Source organism: Rattus norvegicus, chromosome 5 (genome assembly GCF_021556685.1).
Source record: "Rattus norvegicus strain SHRSP/BbbUtx chromosome 5, alternate assembly SHRSP_T2T, whole genome shotgun sequence".
Classification (NCBI taxonomy): domain Eukaryota; kingdom Metazoa; phylum Chordata; class Mammalia; order Rodentia; family Muridae; genus Rattus; species Rattus norvegicus.
In genome coordinates this window covers 21,597,176-21,617,926 of record NC_141538.1, presented here as the reverse complement: position 1 = coordinate 21,617,926, position 20,751 = coordinate 21,597,176, and the positions used below count along the sequence as shown (strand labels likewise).

At 41.3% G+C, this 20,751-nt stretch overlaps 1 protein-coding gene across 2 annotated transcripts in view; it reads right to left on the bottom strand.

Annotated features, from left to right (window-relative positions):
• Positions 1-20,751, bottom strand: part of Xkr4 (XK related 4) — a 403,270-nt gene that overhangs the window by 9,456 nt on the left and 373,063 nt on the right. The window contains exon 3 of one of the 2 annotated variants that reach the window (XM_087547833.1): positions 4,276-7,877. In XM_087547833.1, the coding sequence (XP_087403959.1) occupies positions 6,931-7,877 (947 nt within the window). In that variant the 3' untranslated portion in view covers positions 4,276-6,930. 2 annotated transcript variants of the gene reach the window in all.

Genomic DNA, 20,751 nt, shown 5'->3' with positions numbered 1-20,751 from the left:
GTCTGCTTAATTGGATAACTGTGGGAGACACGGCAGAACACAAGGAAAGAAGCCTCAGGTTACTTTACATTTTGGACTTAATTTAGTTCAGAGCAGGGTCATGGGGTGAGGACTGCTGTTGAACGAAACAAACAAACAAAACAACAAAAGAAAAAAACAAAAAACACTGACCCACCCACAGTGAGTCAAGCACTGTTCAGGACTACACAATAGAGACTTCCGTTTCTCATCACCCAGAGATCTTTTAGACTTTCCTGAAATGTTCCTGGAAAAATTGAAACACGATTGGTTTTTCCATTGGACTTGCTGAATCAAAACATAGGCTTTGGTGCGATAACCACTGCTCTTGGAAATCTTTCTGTTGGTAGAAGGTGGGTCAAACTTTTGCCTTGTTTCCCTAGCTTAGCTGTGGTGCCTTTGGCAAGCCATTTACCATCTCTGGGCTGTATCATCTGAAAATGATGTCACTCACTGGTGGTTGTGAGGGACAAGAGAGAGGGCAGAGGTAAGGGTCTTCAGTACAGCACTAACATTGCAAATTCTTAATCATGATACTCTGGTATGGGCATCAAGGCACGAGGAAATCTATAGGCAAACAAAATAATCAAAGCAATGTTCAACTTAGAGTGTTTATGAGTTTGTGTCATATCAGTATAATGTGGAAGCATTTAAATAAAATGATTAGGCAAGTCAGGAGCAGCCAGCACCCTTACCTAGCAAAGCCTAGGCCACCCAGGTTGCTACATTTTGCATTTCTGGGCAAGATTACTGCCTGCAATATAATAAGAGTCTAAATTGTTGCTTCCTCATGGAATCTAGGGGAAAGTTCAGGTAGACACTAAGGTTATCTAATGCCTTGACCACTCTTTGAAGAGTTTCTGAGCCCCTTATTTCTGTGGGCACATGGCTGCTCCCCACTTCTTCCATTTGTCTCTCTGCTGTGGTAGCTGCTTGTGAGCTGGCCTAATTGCTACAATTAGTAAAATTAAATGACTCATTACATTTTTATCCAATTCCGCCCACAAGCTGCAGTTTTACTTTCTAGTGGGTAATGATCCTGTTGAGGCTGTCCATCACGGGGAAATATCTCGAATGTGGAAATGAGCCCATGGGGCAGCGACTGGACAAGACCTGTTGACAGAGATCTTTGTCATGACCTGACGCTACTATACATGCCTGAGAAAGAAGAAAGGATATCACCTAGTGTTTAAGTCATCTCTCATCTGGATACAGGTTGGGAAAATGACTCTGGAAGGGGGACTACAGGGAAATCACCTATTCCTAGTCACTTGGAAGTATCAAATGTTGAGTAACAGAGGGGTGCCATGAGTCAAAGCTGGCAGAACTAGAGACTTTGAGTATTTTCAAAAGTGACACTGGATTACTAGTCAAGAAAAAAATGAAATGACTTGTGTCATCACTAAAATTATAACAAGGTCCACCTTGGTTGTGCTGTACTGTCAGTTTCTGCCTCCCCCATCCTCCCAGACTGATTCTAAAAGACAGTTGAAACTGTTTTTAAAAGAGGTTTTAAGGAATTTTCCTTGGAAACATAAAAATGCAGGCATCTCACCCAAGCTTTATATAGAAGCCACCATGGCTAATGGCAAAGATATGTGGAGAATGCAGGGGAGCATATATTTAGCCTAGAAATTGGCTCATTAGAAAAAGTTCACAGGATTCTTGTCTAAACATTGTGTCAGAATTTGTTTCCACTCAGTAGCATCTAGTGCATTTGGAAGTGACTGTCAACTTTACACAACCCTGTTTGGACATAAGCATTCTCCTTTGCTTAATCCGAAGAACATGGAAGTGACATAAACCCTTAAAAGATGAGATGCTTTGGAAGTCAGTCTTCTCCTGACTGCCTTTGCATCAAGATATAGAACTATTGGCTCCTTTTCCACAACCATGTCTGCCTGGAAACTGCCATGTTTCCTGCCATAATGATAATGGACTGAACCTCTGAACCTGTAAGCCAGCCCCAGTTAAATGCTGTTCATTATAAAAAAAAAAGATGAGATGCTTAAGGATGATAAAGTTCACTTAAGTCAAGGAGCAAGGAATTGCATGCTTTATAGGCCTGGACAGTTGATTTTTTAAAAAAAGTTTCTGATCTAAAAGGTCACATGCCAATAACATGCCACTTCCTATGCATTAAAAGGCAAAACGTACTTTATCTTTGTCATTTATATGTTCACAACACACCTATAAGTGATTTCGAAAAGTCATGGAGATTTAAACTATTCTAATGCATTTCTAAATTTGTCTGTGTGTATATACTTATAAGATACTCTGCCTTTCTTTCTGTCTGTGCCTGCATGTATAATGCTTGTATGTGAAAAGAACCTGTGCTATGGTATATGTGTGGAGGTCAAAGGACAAATCTGTAGAGATTGATATCTCCTTACATTATATGAGTTCCAGGGGCCAAACACAGGTCAAGTTTGCATCTTTTTGCAGTGATTAGCTTTATTGCTGAGCCATCTTATAGGTATAAAACTCAAAAAAAGCTATCATCTACCCATCCGTCTACTGTCTGTCTTTCTGCCTTTCTGCCTGTCTTTTCATCTATCTATCTATCTATCTATCTATCTATCTATCTATCTATCTATCTATCTATCTATCTATCTATCTATCTATGAGCTATCATTTATCAATCTATCATCTATCATCTATCTGTCTATCATCTATCATTCAATCTATTTATTTAATGTATATATGTGGGGCCATGTGTGGAGGTCAAGGGACAACTTGAAGTCAGTTCTCCCTATTACCAGGTGGGTTCTGGGGACTGAGCTCATTCTATCAGATTTAGTGGCACCTTGACTTGCCTGCCAAACCATCTTGCCAAACTATATCACTTCATTAAAACATAAAGCAAAGTAAACTGGGTGTTTAGAGATTCACTTTTTTACATTTATCCTCAGATTAGTTATCTTCAGGTTATCTTTGTAATTTGTTTGTTGCTAACACTTGAATTTCAAAATCTGAACCTCTTAGTAAAGGAATTTTTTTCATCTGTTGGGCTAATAGCATTCTTCACAAATGAATTTTCATGAAGTATCTGCAAAAGCAGTTATTGAACTGGACAAGACACAGTTAAGCAGGATACTGTAAGTATGCAGAGAACATAATTTCTTGGGAATCAGACTTTGATTGAAAAATGGACACAAATGAAGTCTCAGCACAACCGTGTTCTTTAAGTATGGATTAATCTATAAATGCTAGAGAGATTTTTTTTTCTCTTTAGTAAACATGGCAATCCTGCGGAAACATTGACTCCCACAAGATAGTAAGTTCCTGCTTTTAAGTGAATCAAAGTGGATTCAGGCCCAGGAAGTCTTGGCCCAAGACAAAAAGTCCCTCATTTATATTTGTGTGCTAGCCAGTGCTCACCCTAGCCATTGCTCACCCTAGCCATTGCTCACCCTCGCCAGTGCTCACCCTCGCCAGTGCTCACCCTAGCCATTGCTCACCCTAGCCATTGCTCACCCTAGCCAGTGCTCACCCTAGCCAGTGCTCACCCTAGCCAGTGCTCACCCTAGCCAGTGCTCACCCTAGCCAGTGCTCACCCTAGCCGTTGATCACCCTAGCCAGTGCTCACCCTAGCCAGGGCTCACTCTAGCCAGTGCTCACCCTAGCCAGTGCTCACCCTAGCCATTGATCACCCTAGCCAGTGCTCACCCTAGCCAGTGCTCACCCTAGCCAGTGCTCACTCTAGCCAGTGCTCACCCTAGCCATTGATCACTCTAGCCAGTGCTCATCCTTTTTGATTATTTTCAGCAATTTTGTGCAGAGCTTCATGTCAGAAGAAAATTAAATTTTAGGAAAAATGAAAATTCTTTGTGTATTATCAATGCCTCATTGTATCCTGCCTACTAACTCTGGGGTCTGTGTTTACCTTCTTCAACAGCCTGATGACAGCAAGTGCTTTCTGAATCAACAAAGCAAGATTAACTCCTGCTGGAGCCATGCTATGATTGTTTGCTTTGCTTACATTTGGAAGTCACAACTGTAACATGCTTGATAACTTGTTTCCTTAACAAGAATTCATCATTCACTGAAACATCATAATTTTCTCATAAGTCAGGAGCAAGAATATTTTCATTATTTGGGAAATATCTGGAAAAAAATCAAGCTTTTTGCATTTGTCTGATTGCTTATATTACTATTAGAACAAGCCCAGCACATTACCTTCTATTTATACCACAGATGTTTTAACCCTTAGCATGTTACATGTGAAGTCAAGTTGAGAAGTAACTTAGAACTTACATGATAGAAGAGTGGTGGATCCTGTTGGGTTGTTTGGCTGGACACTATTACATTGGAACTGTTATCCACTCACAGAGTCAAAGCTGAGGTCCATCTGGGAAGGTCAGTCTTCAGAGTTCATCAGTTAAAAGTTGTCTTGGAACTAATGAAGTTAATGATTCATGGTTCTGCACATCAGCGAAGTATCTGCCCAAATTATTATGATTTTCTTCAACACTGGAATGGGATGTGTTCACCATTTGCTAGAAGCCAAGTGTCTTCCTGGAACCTTATTGTGTCAATGTAATATTTCTTCATTTGAACAAAAGATTAGAGTGTTGTAGTGGAAATCTCACTTGCAGGGACACATCATTGAGTATTATGAAATATGTTTGATAAAAATTATTTGTCTTACAAAATCACTTTGGGGCTTTGTACCAAAAGAAGTCCCAGGTTGAGCCCTCTCTCTCCCTGTGGATGTTACTTTGGGAGTCACAGTCTTTGGATGGTACATCCATTTCAGGTGGTGGCTCTAGATCTTAACTATTTTAAGTGAATACTTAAATTAAACTGACTGTCTTCTGTCCTTTTTTTTGTGATTTGACTAATTTTTAATATATCAGCTGGGTTAGTATAAAACCAGGCAAGGAAGTTTAAGACATCTTCCACTGTGGTCAGGTTGTTCTAATGGGTGGGTGAAAGAAATCACATCTTTGATTTCCTGGGAGACATTGGCCAGTCTTCACCAGCCCTTTCTAGTTAGGCCACTTCCCTTCCCACTTGAAACTCTGATAGCACCCCTGCTCAGATTCTCAGAGCCATCAAATTGCTAAAAGTAAGGTGATCTTGCCAGAGACAAGTGTTTTCCATCTGCTGAGGCAGGCTGATGGATTTGTAGACCGGATTCTGACATCCCAAGTGAATATGACATTAATGTATTTTAAATAATTCCAAGTCTATAAAAAAGCAACGATGCCTATATGTACACCCTATATTTTTATTACAAAAATATTGAAATAATCCATGAGTTATTCCACTCTGCACCAACTATAAAAAAATACTATCAAAGTTTGACCGGCACTTTTAATGCAACAAAAAGCACCATGACCAATGACACCAAGAACAGAAAGCGGGAATGTTTACTTGCTGTATGGAGGTATTTAAAACTCAGAAGCTTGTAAGAGCACAACTTTACAGATGATTCACATACAAATCTTAGCTGATGGAGTGGTAAGCCCTCAAGCAGTCCAGGCAGTTTTTATTTTTGATAGCATACACATTGCATCTGTATGCACTCGCTTGCTAAAAGGTGTCCCAAAGTCTCTAGTAGACACATCGCTTTGACCTTGGATGGGAAGAGGGTAAGTCTGTATACAGCCAAGAACCTGATTATTCTGTCCTTGTCTGTTTTGGGACACCACTTATTCTCAGTCTGGGGGAATACCGTATCAGTTCTGTGATTGACGAAGTTTGGCACTAGAAAGGTGTGGCATGTGGTTTCCGGAATCACACCTGCTGACCCGTGCTCATCCTGCACCTAGAAACAGACCTGGAAACAGTCCCTTTTTCTCGACCGTGGCTTTGTGGGTGTATTTCAATAGGAGATGCACACACCTGAGAATCTGATTCTCATTCTGTCCCTCCCGCCATGGCTCTTTGTATATAAATTTTATTTTTGCAATTGAATACTGAATCATGATTAGCATTTAATTTACATCACGGATGAATATTGAGCTCCTTGGTCTCTTCAAAAGCCATACATGTGCTGCATAGGATTTCTGTCATAAAGAATGTTCTCATCTGCAAAACTTAAAAGTAAAAAACAAATCCTGAAATGCGTAGAAAAAGAATCATCCCATCGATGCTAGTATCAGTGTAAACACTTGAGTCTTGCTGTCCACTGCACAGGTTTTGTCATTGATGCTACTGGTTTGCAAAGGAGAGAATGGTTTCTAGGGTCATTCCAAGCATGTTGCTTTCTTCTTGGAGTCTGTTGTGAGCTTTGCATCAAGGAAATCACCTAAACTTTTTTTTTGTTTTGTTTTGTTTTGTTTTGTTTTGTTTTTGGAGATTTATTTTTATTTTATGTGTATGGGTATTTTGCCTGCATATATGTCTGTGCACCATGTGAGTGCAGTGCCTGAGGAGGCCAAAAATGGGCATTGGATATTCTGGAATTAGAGTTGTAGTGAACTATCAAATGGATGCTGGGGCTCAAGCCTGGGTTCTTTGCAAGAGCAGTCAGTGCTCTTAACTACTGAGTCATCTCTCCAGCCCCACCTTAACTCCTTTGATAGAGGGGTGGGGGTGGTGGTGGTATGAACATATTTATGCAAAGATTAGTAAACTCCATTAAAATACCCTAATGATTAGAGGCAACATTTCCTCACAATAATGTTATCCTCCAGTGAATGTGCCCCAAGCCTGTGCTGGAGGAATTTGTAGCAACAGTCATACTAAGCTGACATCGCCCCTTTCAGCGGAGTAAGAAACTCTCAGCACTACTGGCTTGAATGCTCACCGGCAGCAGGCAGTCAGCTGATGGAAGATCAAACCATACCGTGACAATGTTTGGACTAAGAACATATAGCTCATTGCCCTACTCTTGGATAAGGTGTCATTATTGCCTCAGCCCTGCTGTTACCCCTTTATATGGACATTACGGTTCTTTGTGTTTTATAAAGTGGTTTCATATTCCAGCCTCTCCTGAATAAGGGCATCGTCTTTGTACTGCAGCCTTGGAGGAGATGGGGAACATTCAAAGGCTAAAATGGCCTTTCTCAGGCTTCGGTCCAACACATGTCTCTCCCATGCTGGATATCTATTCCTGAACAGGTCAATTTTAATGACTGATTCTTCAATCCGCGGTGGTCGAGATGATGGAGTAGGTGGTGCAGTTGGTCTCACCTGAAACACAGGTACACATCCATCCCGCTCTGCAAATTTCTGATCACGGTCACTGGCAACACTGCGGTTGTTAGAGATGGACCGTAGTGTGCTTGTGGCTACTTCTGGAGGCAGAGAGAAGGCAGTGGCAGGGTCGTCACAAGCACAACTTGGTGACTGCCCAAATCTGGGCCCATTGGGATGGAAGAAGGCATAGTACATCAGCATAAAAACGACACCTGTTAAAAAGCTGCTGAAAACCACGCACAATGCAGGGATGGCAAATGCATCCGCAATCTGGGGAGCTTTGTAGAGGTACCAGAGTGCACTCAAGGCTGTATTTTCCAAAAGGATTACAAAATAGTAAATGAACAGCCTGCAGCGTGTCCTGCCTTCCTTGACATTGAACCAACTGAAGATGTAGATGATACCCACCACCATGTCAAACACAATCTCTTCCCATTTGGTGATACAGAATTCTGTCTCACAGTGGACAATCCAGAAGGTCATGATGCACCAGTGGAGGACAATGAATATCCCAAAATACAGCTGGAAAACCGAGGCAAAGAGGGCGAATGTGATGACCCTGGCAGCAATGGTGAAGAAATGCCAGCAGAACTGGATGATGACAGCCATGTAGCTGATAGGCTTTTTGTCATCTCGGGAGTCCCGAAGAGCCTTCTGGTAGGAGGCTAGGGCCCAAGCCAAGGACACAAGGGAGGCTGCTGCTGTAAAACCTAGAAAGGCAAACAGAAAGACATTGGTCAAAAGTGAGAGAGAGAGAGAGAGAGAGTGATGGCATGGGAGGTCAAGTCACATGGGCATGGTGGCTTGGGACAGACTAGCTAGACCTGAGCAGAGGTTATTAATTTATTTGAGTTTTAACTGAGCTAAATGAGCACTTGGAAATCCCAGTAATTGTCTGTGAAGCAACAAATACACCAAAAAGCCCGAATTAATGGGAACACAAAGCCAGCACAATTTCGAGATCTGGAAATATTTTAGGTCTAGCTTTCAGTGTGTTTTGTAGGTTTGTCCAAAGGCTGTGGTTTGTTTAGCAGGGAAACTACCATGTGCTAGAGGTTGAGAACTGGCTGTTGCTTCAACTTGAGAAAATATAGCCTTCATGCATGACTGTGGCTGGCATTTGAGATCGGTGTTTTTGTTTAAAGCTGCCAATCTCCAAGGCTTCCTATCAGCTTGGAGAGTCTTTCTGTTTTTGAAAGGGACAGTGATGGAAGATACCAGACAGACTAGCAGCTGGTTTGTCTTCTTTGCTCCAAGCAAGAATGATGGGCCTTGTTCCCAAAGGCAGCATACTCCTTCTTTGTGATAAAGACCAGAGTCCATGGGGCAAGCTTGCTCTTATTTCTTGAGACACCTGTCATGCTGTTTCCCTTAATCGCATCTCAGTATTCTGTCAGATTTTGCACCTGCTTACTGCCTTTTCCTGAGATGAAGAAATACCTGCTCACTGTCATTTCTCCTTTAGCTTTTTGGAAAATAAAAATTATACAGAAATCACTTTTTAGCCACTTTTCATCCTTTATCATCAGTTCCACTTGGCTAGAAATCTCTGATAAAGCAGGAGCATTCCACTGATTCCCTACTTCGGTCACTGTGTCTCAGAGTTTATGTGTGTGTCCAGATGTACACACAATTAACCATAAAACACAAACCCTCGCAGGAGAGACTTCATTTGGAGAATTGGGCTTTGTCAACCTGTGTGGCAGTTGGCTGGCTGCAGGAGCAATGACAAGGGTTGCTAAGACTCAGAAGGTCTCATTTGGCTTTTCCCTCAGCAGATCTGTCACTCATTATAGGTGGGGTGTACCACTGCTTTCGCTCTTCTTTGGAAACAGTAGAAGGCATACGGAATTGGAACTTTATGAATACCTTTATTGAAGAAACCTCCCTTTCTTCCACTCATGAGAAATGAATTTTTAAAAAGCAACTATGATGGAAAAGAGTAAAATTCGTAGAAAAAAATAACCTCTGAACTCCTACAGTAACTTCTTATTAATCCTCTCTGATCAAAGTGAATGCCCCCAAATATTTATAATAAATAGTTTTCAGTAGTCACTTCTCACCCTTCTCCTAATGAATCAAACAGAAAATCTGTGGATTTTTGTGGGCACTGGGACCTTCAGAATTTTTTCCAACCAGCACACACATTGCTAATTGCTATAGATTTTACTCAGTTATAGATGGTCAGAGATCACCACACAAACGGATTTATGAAAACTACATTTCTATGCATTGGAAAACATCAATTATACAAAATTCAGAAATTAAAAGAGAAAAAAAGGGTAAAAAAAACACCAGTCAGAGGATAGATTGTACACTATTTTCAAGGCAGTTCCTGAGTGTTTGAAAGGCTATGAAGCCTCTTCTCTTTCCAGATGCTAGCTTTCTTCAAAGAGTGCTCAAGTGCAGAACATTTGGGAAAGACCAATTGCTTTGGTCAAGCTTCTGTAGACTGAAGAACCCTTTCACCTGGACCAGAGAAGCTGTTACTCACGTTTATTTTCTAAAGCCCAGAAGCAGGCTGAACTTTCCTAATCCAAAAGAAAAAAATCCTAACTGCTCCTAAACCCCCAAGTTTTGGTTTGCTTACCTGACACTGCAGGTAGAAAGCTTCCCACATAGACTCATGAGTTGGGTCACAGACAAATGCAGTTGCACCAAAAGTATTATGTAAAGTGAGTTTTAGAGCATATGTGTAAGGCATACATGAAAGGAGTAAATTTGTGTATGACTTGAATCTCATGTTTAAGATGTATAAACATGAATTTCTATACTACAACTCAAATTTGAAATACTTCTGGTTATTATTATTATTTATTATTATTAGTAGTATCAATTATTTAGATAAATTCTCAACTTGTAATAGCTGTAAGCACATAGCACCATAAAATTACCTTCTGTCTGTAGGGTGATGTCATGCAGGTGAAAGCAGGTACAAGATAGAACGAGGCCTGTCATTGGACAAGAAGGGAGGATGGGCAGGAGAAAAGTTTTAGAGAGAGGAGACTGGAGGAGGGGGGGGGGCAGCCGAGAGAACATGGAGGCAGATGTTAAGTAAGATTCCTCTCTGCACATTTACAGGTTTTTATGAATTTTCTTAAGGGATGGATGTGTACAGGGATTTGAATGTATAGGTGGGCAATTATATATTTTCAATTGGTTCAAATGTTATTGTGTTGTGTGTTCTTTCATGTGGTGATTTAATTGAATTCAAGAGAGTATGTGGTGGCTGGAGATACTAGGCTGCCAGGGGATTGGGATGTGTATGTCTGGCATGGTGGTCTCCCTTGGGAACTAGATGGGTAGAGAGATTATTGCCAGGCTCAGAGAGTAGCCATTGGCAGTGTAATATAGGGTGGAGCAAAGTGGGTGAGACGCTTTGATGACTGAGATAAAGATATCCACCAGATATCTTGGGACATTATGGTGCCAGACCTAGTACAGGATAAAAGATAGCAATTTAAAAAAAATTTACAGCAATATCTGTCAAAGTGTAAAAATATAAAAAAATTAATTGCTTCCAAATTTTCCTGTACTCTCCACAAGCAATTCTGCCTTTGTGACACACTAGAACTTGAAGATGACAGGCTGGGATTTCAAAGAGGAGAGCTTTGACTTGCTTTGACCTCTGCACATATGACTTAAAGTTACAATCTACACTGGAGAGACATTCATGCTAGTCTTGACCCTTGTAACCATGAGTGGATTCTACTTTTCATTTTTCCAATCGATTAATTATTTTTTCTTTTCTTAAAAACTGTGTTTTTAATGAAATAGAATTCCCTCTTCCTTTTTCTCCCTACAGCCCCTCCAAGATACCATCCCTTGAGCCCTTCTCATGGCTCCCTCAATCTCAAGTTGATAGCCTTTTTTATTATTGTCACATTAGAATGTATATATGTATGTATTATATATGTGCATGCATAAATATATTACACATTTCTTCAGTTAAGCTCCCTTGTGTTAATTTATTTTTCTAAAGCTACCTTCAATAACCCAGTTTCATTTTTTACAAATTACAAGAGATCAGACATGAACTCATACCTGCCATGGAGTGCTTTTAGTATAGGCTCTTAATGCAACTTACAACAGCTTGGTTATTTGCAATGCTAAATTACATGGACTGTAAAGCCCCTTACCTTAAAGTACATCAGCATGCTATTATACAATAGGTATATTTTCTTCCATAACCACAGTAAAACTATCACCTTTAGCCAATTTTCTATGTATATAACAAATTTTACTAATCCACCATCAATTTTCCACCTTTGTCAAATGACCTTAATTTTGTCCATTCTGGACTTTCCACAGTACAAGGTTGAATCTAGGACAGGGCTTTACATTCAGTAGCTCCTGAATTTAGTTTTCTTTAATATGGACGGTTTCTCCAGGCATTCTTTGCTTTATTGTGACACTTGTATATTCTGAAGAGCACAATACTTGAAAAAAGAAAATCAGTATTCTTCATTTGAGTTTATTTTTTCTTTCCTTATGATTATATTTATTTGGGTTAGAGGCAGAAATACACAAATGGCATTAAACATTTTCCCCTACATTAAATGTTAAAATGTAAAGATTCTTTCTGCAGTCTCTGTGTGTTTTATTTCAAAGCAATGAATGCCACACATATCTCTTATGAAAACTTTATTCTAGTGTTTAAAAAACAGCCAGAGGGAACTTAATGGGGGCTAAGTTATTCCTTACTGTGTTAATCTTGACATAAGACCTCTCCATTTACCTAACTCATTGACTGGCCTCATCTTGTACAGAAGAAATTGAACGATTTATCTCCCCATCTTAATCTACCTCAAAGCTGACTCTGGTTTTCTTAAAAGTAGACATCGTTGGTTATGTCCGTCTTTCTCCATATCCTTGTCTTTTCTTCATATCTGTCCAAGCTCCTTGCCTGGGCCTCCATCATCTGAAGAAACACTGTCTCATCATAAGATTCTTCCTTCTTTATTTCAGACATTGCTTCCTCTGTTTTTGTCTTTCTGTTTTTGTCTGATGGTCTTCAATTTTCTGACATCTCTTGGGATGCAGCTCTAGGTCTTTTCATTTACCCGTCTGAGTCATTCCAAATCCTACCACGCCTCAAACTGACATCCATCCCTTCTTTTTGAGCTCTGGAGTCGTGTCTCTTTATTTGAGGCCTCACCCGGAAGCAGCCTGGCTCTTTACTGACAACCTTCACTTTCTCTTGGAAACAGCAAGATTTCCCCCTTTAACCTCCCTACTGTTCATCTAACATTATTCTTAGAATGAGAGAGGACATGATTGGGCTGGCTGCTGCAATTCTAAGAACAGGGTTTATGTGCTGCCTGAGTGAAATGTCATATTGCAAAGCCACCCAAATCCATGTTCTGGTGAACTCCTCATCATTCAGTCAGGCCGTGTCCACCTGATCTGGGAGCTTTGCTTCTTACTACACTGCAGTCTGCCAACTGGTCTGACTGTGAATATAATGACCATGAGGTTAGAGCGACAGTTAACTCTATCATTGATAGTTGGTTGAGAGACAGGAAGCCAGATAGATTGATGATACACAGTTGATAGAGGAATGATAAATAATCCTTTCCGTTGGACTAGAGTTGTAAAGAATAAAATACCCTTAGAAATACTGTGTTCCACGTGTTCTCTAGGCTAAGAGAAGCTTGGTTTGGAGCTTCCAATTTGTGCTTTTAATACCAAAGGTAGAGCTTAGGAAGCCACAGGCAAGTTCCTGGCAATTGTTCAAGAAGTCTGTATAGTTTGAAAGAGTTTTCAGATATATGTGTGTAACAGTAAGTGAACTAGTGACTTCGTGAGCTGGCATTTTTCCCAACAGGCACTCTAAGTGCACAGGAACTGGTCACCCTCCCCTCTTCCTCTTTGGTTCCTATGATATCTTTCCCCATGGGTCTGCCATTATCTTCTTTCCTTCTCATCCATCTTTTTGTCTTTTCCTCCTTTCTTTGATTATACTCCTACTCTTCTTTCCACCTGTGTTGGGCTGCTATTAAACATAACTTGGAATTGAACGGTTTCAAAATAAATGATTCTATTAATGAAGTAAGTTTACACGTTGCCCCTTCCTGGCCTCAAAATTGCTCTCAAATGTAAAAAGTTTTAAAAAGTAATTTATTAAAACTTTGTTAAATAGTTGGTTGTAGTTTGACCCTCAAAGTTCATGTGTTTGAACCTTGGTTCCCAGTGTGGTGTTGGTGACATGGTGGAAAGAGAGGTAGGATCTGGTGTGGAGGTGGTGAGGGCTCTAACTTCACGCATAGATAATCACCTTCCTTAGGGATGGCTCTCCCACCTGAATGGATTGTCGTGAGTCTAGTGCTTCTCCAAATGCCTTTTGTTACAGACATGCATATAACTGCTGCTATGATGCCATCTGCTTTTAGGCTTTCTCTAGAAGAGAGCTGTTGAAGGCTGGGCTGATGTAAATCACCCTATCTCCCTCAGGCCATGATATCTGGGGAAGGAACACAACTCCTTCACTAAAACCAGGAAAAATATTGACAGAAACAGCCCAGCCATGTCTAGAGCCAGGGCCTTGGGTGACCTGTGGCTCCAGAACAAGAGAACCCAACTCTTCCTGCCTGTAAGGGCTATGGTTATCAGTCTAAGGCTACTGTGTGCCCAGTCTGTAATATGCCTGAGATACTTTGTGTCCCTCTTGTGTAAATTATTTGATGAGCTCCCCGCTGACTTCTTCCCATTGTATGATGGCTTTTGCTGACCTCATTCCACTTTCCTTCTCAGGAAAAGAAATGTATATCAGATACTGTACTTCTTAATGAACTTGCTTGGCATAATTTATGCAAGACTTCCCAATCAGCTTTCCTATCTTCTATCTATGTTTTTAGTCTTTTTATCTACTGGCCACCTGCCTCTTAGGACTTTTACACTGAAAAATGATCATCTAGTCCGTGTCAGAAAGCACACGTTTCCATCTTGTTCTTCTTGAACCCCATAACCAAACTAAATCAAACCTTCACTTTTTGTAAAGTATGCAGCTTCAGGCATACTGTTACAGCACGAGAAAATGAAAGAAGAGAGTTTTCTGTAGGTATTTTTTCTTCTTGTGGCCCAACTATATTCCACAACTCTGCTCCAAATCCTGATCTGCTTTCAAGGTTTTCCATCAAAAGGACACAGCACTGTAAACCTTTGCTTTTGATCCCAAGCAACCTGTGCTCATGCCATCTTCCTCTGATTTTATCTACATGCATCTTTAATGAGCAGTGCAAGAAATTATTTATATTAGGATTTGAAAAGATGATGGCTTAAACTGTAGCTCATAGGTATCGAGGTTTGCAGGCAAAAGCCCTATCATCTTAACTTAAATATTTCCTCTAGGGATTAATGGATACAGAGCTGGGACACTTGGGAATGTAATAAAATGTCCTTTGATTCTGTAGTTTCTATAGTATGAAGGAGGCATTTCTAGCTTTTAAATGTAAATTGGCTCCTTCATAGGTGCATTACCATCTTCAGTTACCTGCCTTCTGCAGAGTTTTTATTTCAATTTATGATTTTTTTGTATTTGTTTCATCATTATGTTTCTTGTTAGAGGAATCTTTAGGCAAATATAATATCATCTTACTTACTAATTCTATTGCCCTAAATGCATTATACAGTGTCTGGCACATCAGGATTGGAAGGGACAAGTTAGGGAGGCAAAGAAACTATGCTCCAAATACAAAGCTAGAACCATGGAGGGCCTGAGATGTGCAGAAGGGTTGCACAGTTCTTTGCACTGCTATACTGTTCTTGTGCAATTTCAGTTTGGGTTGTGAATTTCCCAAATACAGTGGAAGAAAAATCTGTTACTTTGTGGTCTGGAAACCACAAACTTCTAGCTTCTTGGGAATCCCTGGAGTCTGCTTCATAAGAGGGATAGCCTATTCCCTGGATGGAGGAGATTCAGGGGAATTAAATCAAGTGCTCTAATCTTTGAGTCTCCAGCAAGAGGAATGGTCCTGTCTTTCTCCTTCTCCTAGGGAAAGGAGTACCTAACCTCAAGCACTGGGGAAGCCAAAAGTTGTGGTGTCAATCATCTGGCCATCAGCCAATTTATCAATGGACTGTGGGTAGTAATAAACAAGAAAGCAAACAAATAAACAAATCCAAATCACTTTGAAAGATGTTGCTTCAAAAAGTTTTAAGCATAACAGCAGAGAGAATGATATTAGTATTGATGCCTCATAAACCAATTAAAAGCTTTGAATATGCTCTTCTCTTTATGGCATGGCTAAACTAACTCACTGCTTCATTGCAGAGGATCCTTGCACTGATGCTTGGTAAGAAATGTTACAGCTTCCCCAGAGTGTTTGCAGCTCATGAGCACAGGCAAGGAATGAGCATTTATTGCTCTGTGTTCATGCTCAGGTGAGTATGAGGCCTACCTAAAGGGAGGCTGGAATCTTGTGTCTGCTCTATTTTCTGGTGTCCTGTTTCCTTGGGGTGCCTCAATTCTTTATACTACTAATGAAAAGAATGTACCTCTGTTGTGGCTGTTATGGCTTGCTCACTACTTATCCCCTTTTCTCTTCATGGTTTCTCAAGTGTTTTCTTGTTTCAGGGATGGGCGGGGAGAAGACATGTAGCATTTATACTACTGTATAACACTGTGTATACTGTTTCTGGAAGACACATAGTACTTTTTGAGAAAGTAGAGTTTCATAGAAGAAAGTCCTTCAGAGCAACTGGCCACAGGAAGAAAATTACCTCAGAGTGTGTCATACCGCTTCTCCATGCAGCTGCTGAGCCAAGCTGAAGGTGTTCAGGATTAAAGATTAGAATCTGTTGGGTATGGTCTGTATTTCATTCTGCAGGCTTTGGGTGAATTAACCCACTGCATTCCCTCTGATCTCTTCCCTAGTCTGAGACCTTGTTAGATTCAAATGCTACCTTATAGTTAAATTGAACTGTCCAAAATGCTATCTACTCAAGTTTCTCTCTAGCTGTAAATTTCAAAGACTCTCTTCATGGCCCCTTAAAACAGGTGATCATGGAGTCTTTGTACAGTCTCTACTTCCTGTCCTGCCAAGAAAATCTTCCACAATTCTGAAACTGAGTGGCCCATTCTTCCACTCTATGTGACGATAGATCACAAGTCCCTGCCTGGCCTCACAGCTTCTTGTCATATCCTTCTGCCATCCTTCCCTTCTAGGCGTCTGCCTTTATCCAGACATGCTTGGTTCTTTCTCCCCTAAAGACAGAGATGGGCTCTTCTGCCCACCGCATGGTAGTGTGTGCCCTAATCACCTGCAACTAGATTAGACTATTAACGCTCAGCATGAGGAAATGGGGCTCTATGGGAACGTTTTCAAGAACGTTTTTAAATACTAGGCATTGTCTTCAGTGTTCAAAAGATAGCATCTAAGAGAACGTGCCAGCATTGTGGGCTACTGAATATGGCTAAAAAACTTTTTGTAGAAAATCCCTGGGTGTGGGTGATGCTTTCCTTCTACAAGGACAGATGATCATACTTGACAAGGACTCTTCTGGTCTTTCCCTCTTACAGGGTATGGCCCTTTGGGAGCCCTCAAGGCTTCTAAGTGACAACTGGGTCTCAGATGAAGGAGTTTTGAGACCAATTCAACCGCCCTTTTCTATCACAACCTTATTTTGAGAAATGAAAAACCTTTCATTAGCTATATCATGAGTGTCTCTCAAAGTGTTGAGTGTTAGAAGGCATGGTCCCCAGGGTGGTGCAATTGGGGAGTAGTAGAAGCTTTGAAGAGGTAGGGCCAGATGGCTCCCCAGTACCCCTTCTGCTTTTTATAAATTTTGGCTATGCAGTATCTTTTGCACTTTTTTTAATTGATTCTTTGTGAGTTTCACATAATGTGTCCTAGTCCTGCTCATTTCCCTGTACCCTGCTCTTGCAACCTCCCCTGAAAATAAAACACACACACACACACTGCCCCACACCACACCTACTGCCCCATACCACCACCACCACCACCACCACTACTACCACCACCACCACCAACAACAACAACAAAGCCAATGCATAGAAAAAAACATCATGGAAGCTGTTGTATGTCACAGTGTATCTAACAGTATATCCTTCTGTCCATACTCCTCACTTGTTTGGTCTGGTTTGCGGTGTCTGGCTTCTCTGACACCATCATGGATTTGGATCCTCACCAGGACTCCTCCCAGTTATCCTGTTGTTGCCCTGTGTCACGGAGACCCTTCAGCTTTGGATCAGCCATTTGCAGATGATATAGAATTTTAGTGTGCGCCAACTTGGAGCCCTGGATCTGGACCTGGATCTGGATCTAGATCTGGGCATAGGAAGTAGCTGAGCTGCCTTTCCCTTGTACACATCACCAGGGAGAGCTTCAGCTAGGGCACCCAGTGCTATCGTTAGCGAGAGTAAGGGTCAGCTCTCTTGCTTTGATGCCCTTAGGGATCAGCTAACTGCACTCATGCCTCCAGAGCCAGCTCTACTGTGTTGCTCAGTTAGGCGTGGAGCCCGCTTTTCCAGTACTGCAGTCTGTGAGGGTCTGGAACAGCTCTTCGTGCTGTTACACCCTTGAGGCTGGCTCACCCATGCCTTTGCCATCAGGCAACCTCACTGTGTTGGTCAGGCAAGGTGCAGGGCCAGCTCTTCTGAGTGCCGTAGCCAGGGAGGCATCAGGGCTAGCTGTCCTGCTCTCATGTCCTCTGAGACAGCTCTCTCAACTACCATGAGTGACAAGGTGGGAAGAACACCCCCCATGCCACCTCACAGCAGATGAGTGGCAATTTTTTGGGCCAGCTCTCTCATGCTCTCACCCTCAAACTGGTTCACTCACACTCCTGCCATCAAGGCCAGCTCTATTGTGCTGCCCAGGCAAGGTGCAGGGCCCGATTTCCAGAGTGCTGAAGTTGGCAAAGGTCAGAGTCCATTCTGCAGAGCACCTGGACATCCATGTGGTCCCCAGTGGCTGCCCTGACCAGGGATGTTCCCATGTTTTCTACTAGCAATATGAGCCATGGACATTGACACTGACCCTTGCTGACATGTAACCACAAACCCAGACATGGCCTGCGGAGATAGCTCAGGCTGGGACCTCACCACAGCCCCTGCTACTGGGTTTGGCTACTCACAATAGGCTACTCTTTTCTATTCTATAGTCCTCACAATTCCATCTCTCTTCATGATGCTCCAATTGCTCCAGTTTTCTTGCTCTCCCATATGTCTACCACATACTTGCACAATGTGATGGTTTTCCCTGAGGCCTGGCCAGGCAGCTGGTGGGCCCCTGGGTGACGCCCTTCATCTGTGTTGTGTGGTATGGAGACAAGTGGATGTCTATGGCCTGCCTGTGCTGGGGGGGTGGAGGGCAGGTCTCTGGGTATCTTTCCCTGCCCCCATCATGTTGCATGGCAGACATGGGTCTCTGTTTATCTTCCTCCTTTACTGCACTACGTGGATTTGATTTGATTTGATTTGATTTTTATGAGTCCTAGGCATAAAACAGATTTGGCCACCAAGTCAGGCATCAAGCTGGGATGAACAAAGGACTACCATCTGCTCTGCCCCTGACTGATATAAGAACACCACCACCAAAAAGGGGTCTCTTGTAGTGACTTGTTTTGCTGACAAGTGCTCTGGTGATTATGTGTAGCCATTGGCCCAAAGCAGCAGTACTAATTGATTATGGACTAGTAGCCCCCCAAAACTGTCAAGCATGGTTTACCGTCTCTCTTCATATGCTGACTGTTTTATTTATTTTCTTACAGTAGAACAAAGCTAACTAACACATTTACCATAAATAACCATGGCAAGGTTTATTTCTAATCATAGTCCTTAGAGTAGAAGAAATAAAAAGTTTTAGATTTTTTTCTTAATATGTTCGAATAAGATTCTGTAGAGGAAGATATAGAAATTGAAATGACTTAAGGTTACTGAAAGCTTTGGAAGACTATAAGTATTTATGGACAAGATGAAAGAAAGAGAAATGGAGAAAATAAATGAAGAGATGGGGGCCATGCTGTGCTTGCAAGGCTAAGGAACATGCCTGCCTGGCAGACCTTTGTGGTACATGTAGGCTGTGGTGAACTGACACACCCCTTTTGCAGGATGATCTGCACCTCATAGTGGGTGAACTCCTGTTAGTTAGGAGGACAGAAACTCCCCCTATAGCCTCTGGAGACAACAGATGTTGGCAGTGACCTTTCTTCTGGTCTGGGCTATTGCATTCTAGCTTTGGGAACACCACCCTCACTTCTCATCACTGATCCATTAATTAAAGCAATCATATTTTGACCTCAATTAGCCTTAGGGTTGACTTTTAATTGGGGAGCACTCCTTGGATTCTCTTCTGTCAAAAGTCCCTGAGATTTATCTGTGTACTTGTCTCTAATTTCCTAGAGTTATGTGGACACTCCCATGACACTATGCTTGTCAGAACAATAATAACCAAAGCAAAACAAATAAACAAACAAACAAAAAACCAAAAACCTGTCTTGGTCTGAAGTCTATCCCACTGCTCATCAGAGTGAACACCAATCAATCATTCTGAGGTTTCTAGATAGCCATATTAGGAGCCTAGTGAGTCAAACCACCCATACTATGTTGCTCTTAGTGGCATAGAAGCCCATTAGACTCAATAGATTTATACACTCTACATCTGTACACCTGAAAAATACTGGGATAAATTTTCCTCCAACAGACAATAGGAATTTGTGAAAAGACTGAGAAAACAACAAATCCCAAGGATGGTAGAATAATAAATTAGCCTATAAGCTGGGCTTGGTAATATCACACACATGTACCCCAACACTCAGGGAGCAGAGGCATGAGATTCCCAAGTTCGAGACAAGCCTAGATAACATAAAAATTTCAAGGTCAGCCTGAGTGAACCCCCTCTTCTGTGTTCCCTTTTGTCTTCAGGCATACTTAAAGTTAGGCTTCAAGCTATTAATTAGTCTTCCTTATTTGTGGAATTCAGAAAGGTAGGCATTGAGTCTGTCTATTGCTGTGTTTTAGGAGACTCTGAAAATGCCTCATGCACTGATAATTACTAGATAAATTACATCGGACTGAACTGAATGGAATTTGGAGATGTTATAAATTGAAGTATTGCTTGGGTGCCATTCTTGTCCATAATAAAGACACAAATGATCTGGCTCTGGGACTGTTTATTAGTGTCCCCCAGGGAAGAATTGGCCCTTGGGGACATTGTATAAAACACAAATTATCAGGAATCCAATGTGCGTTTATTCCCTGATGAAGACATGCTGCTAATGGGACAGAAGTAAATTAAATGCATGCCATTAGCAAGTGTAAAGGTTTTTCAATTAGGATTTTGTATGCTAGTGAACAGCAAAGGAGCAGTGATTCCCCAAGACAGACCTTTATGTGAAATTGATCAACTCTAGATTCAGGTTCCCTCCAAGTCTTCTGAATATGTGGGAATAAATTATATAAGCTTTTCAACTGCATATGAGGATGATTTTGATAGAGTTAAGTCTGGATTATACTTGTCTCAGAATTTGGAAGTTAATAATGTACAGGAAATTGTGCATATAATTTAAACACACACATGTATTTATGCCAATGATATGTTCATTCTGACACTATTATGTCTG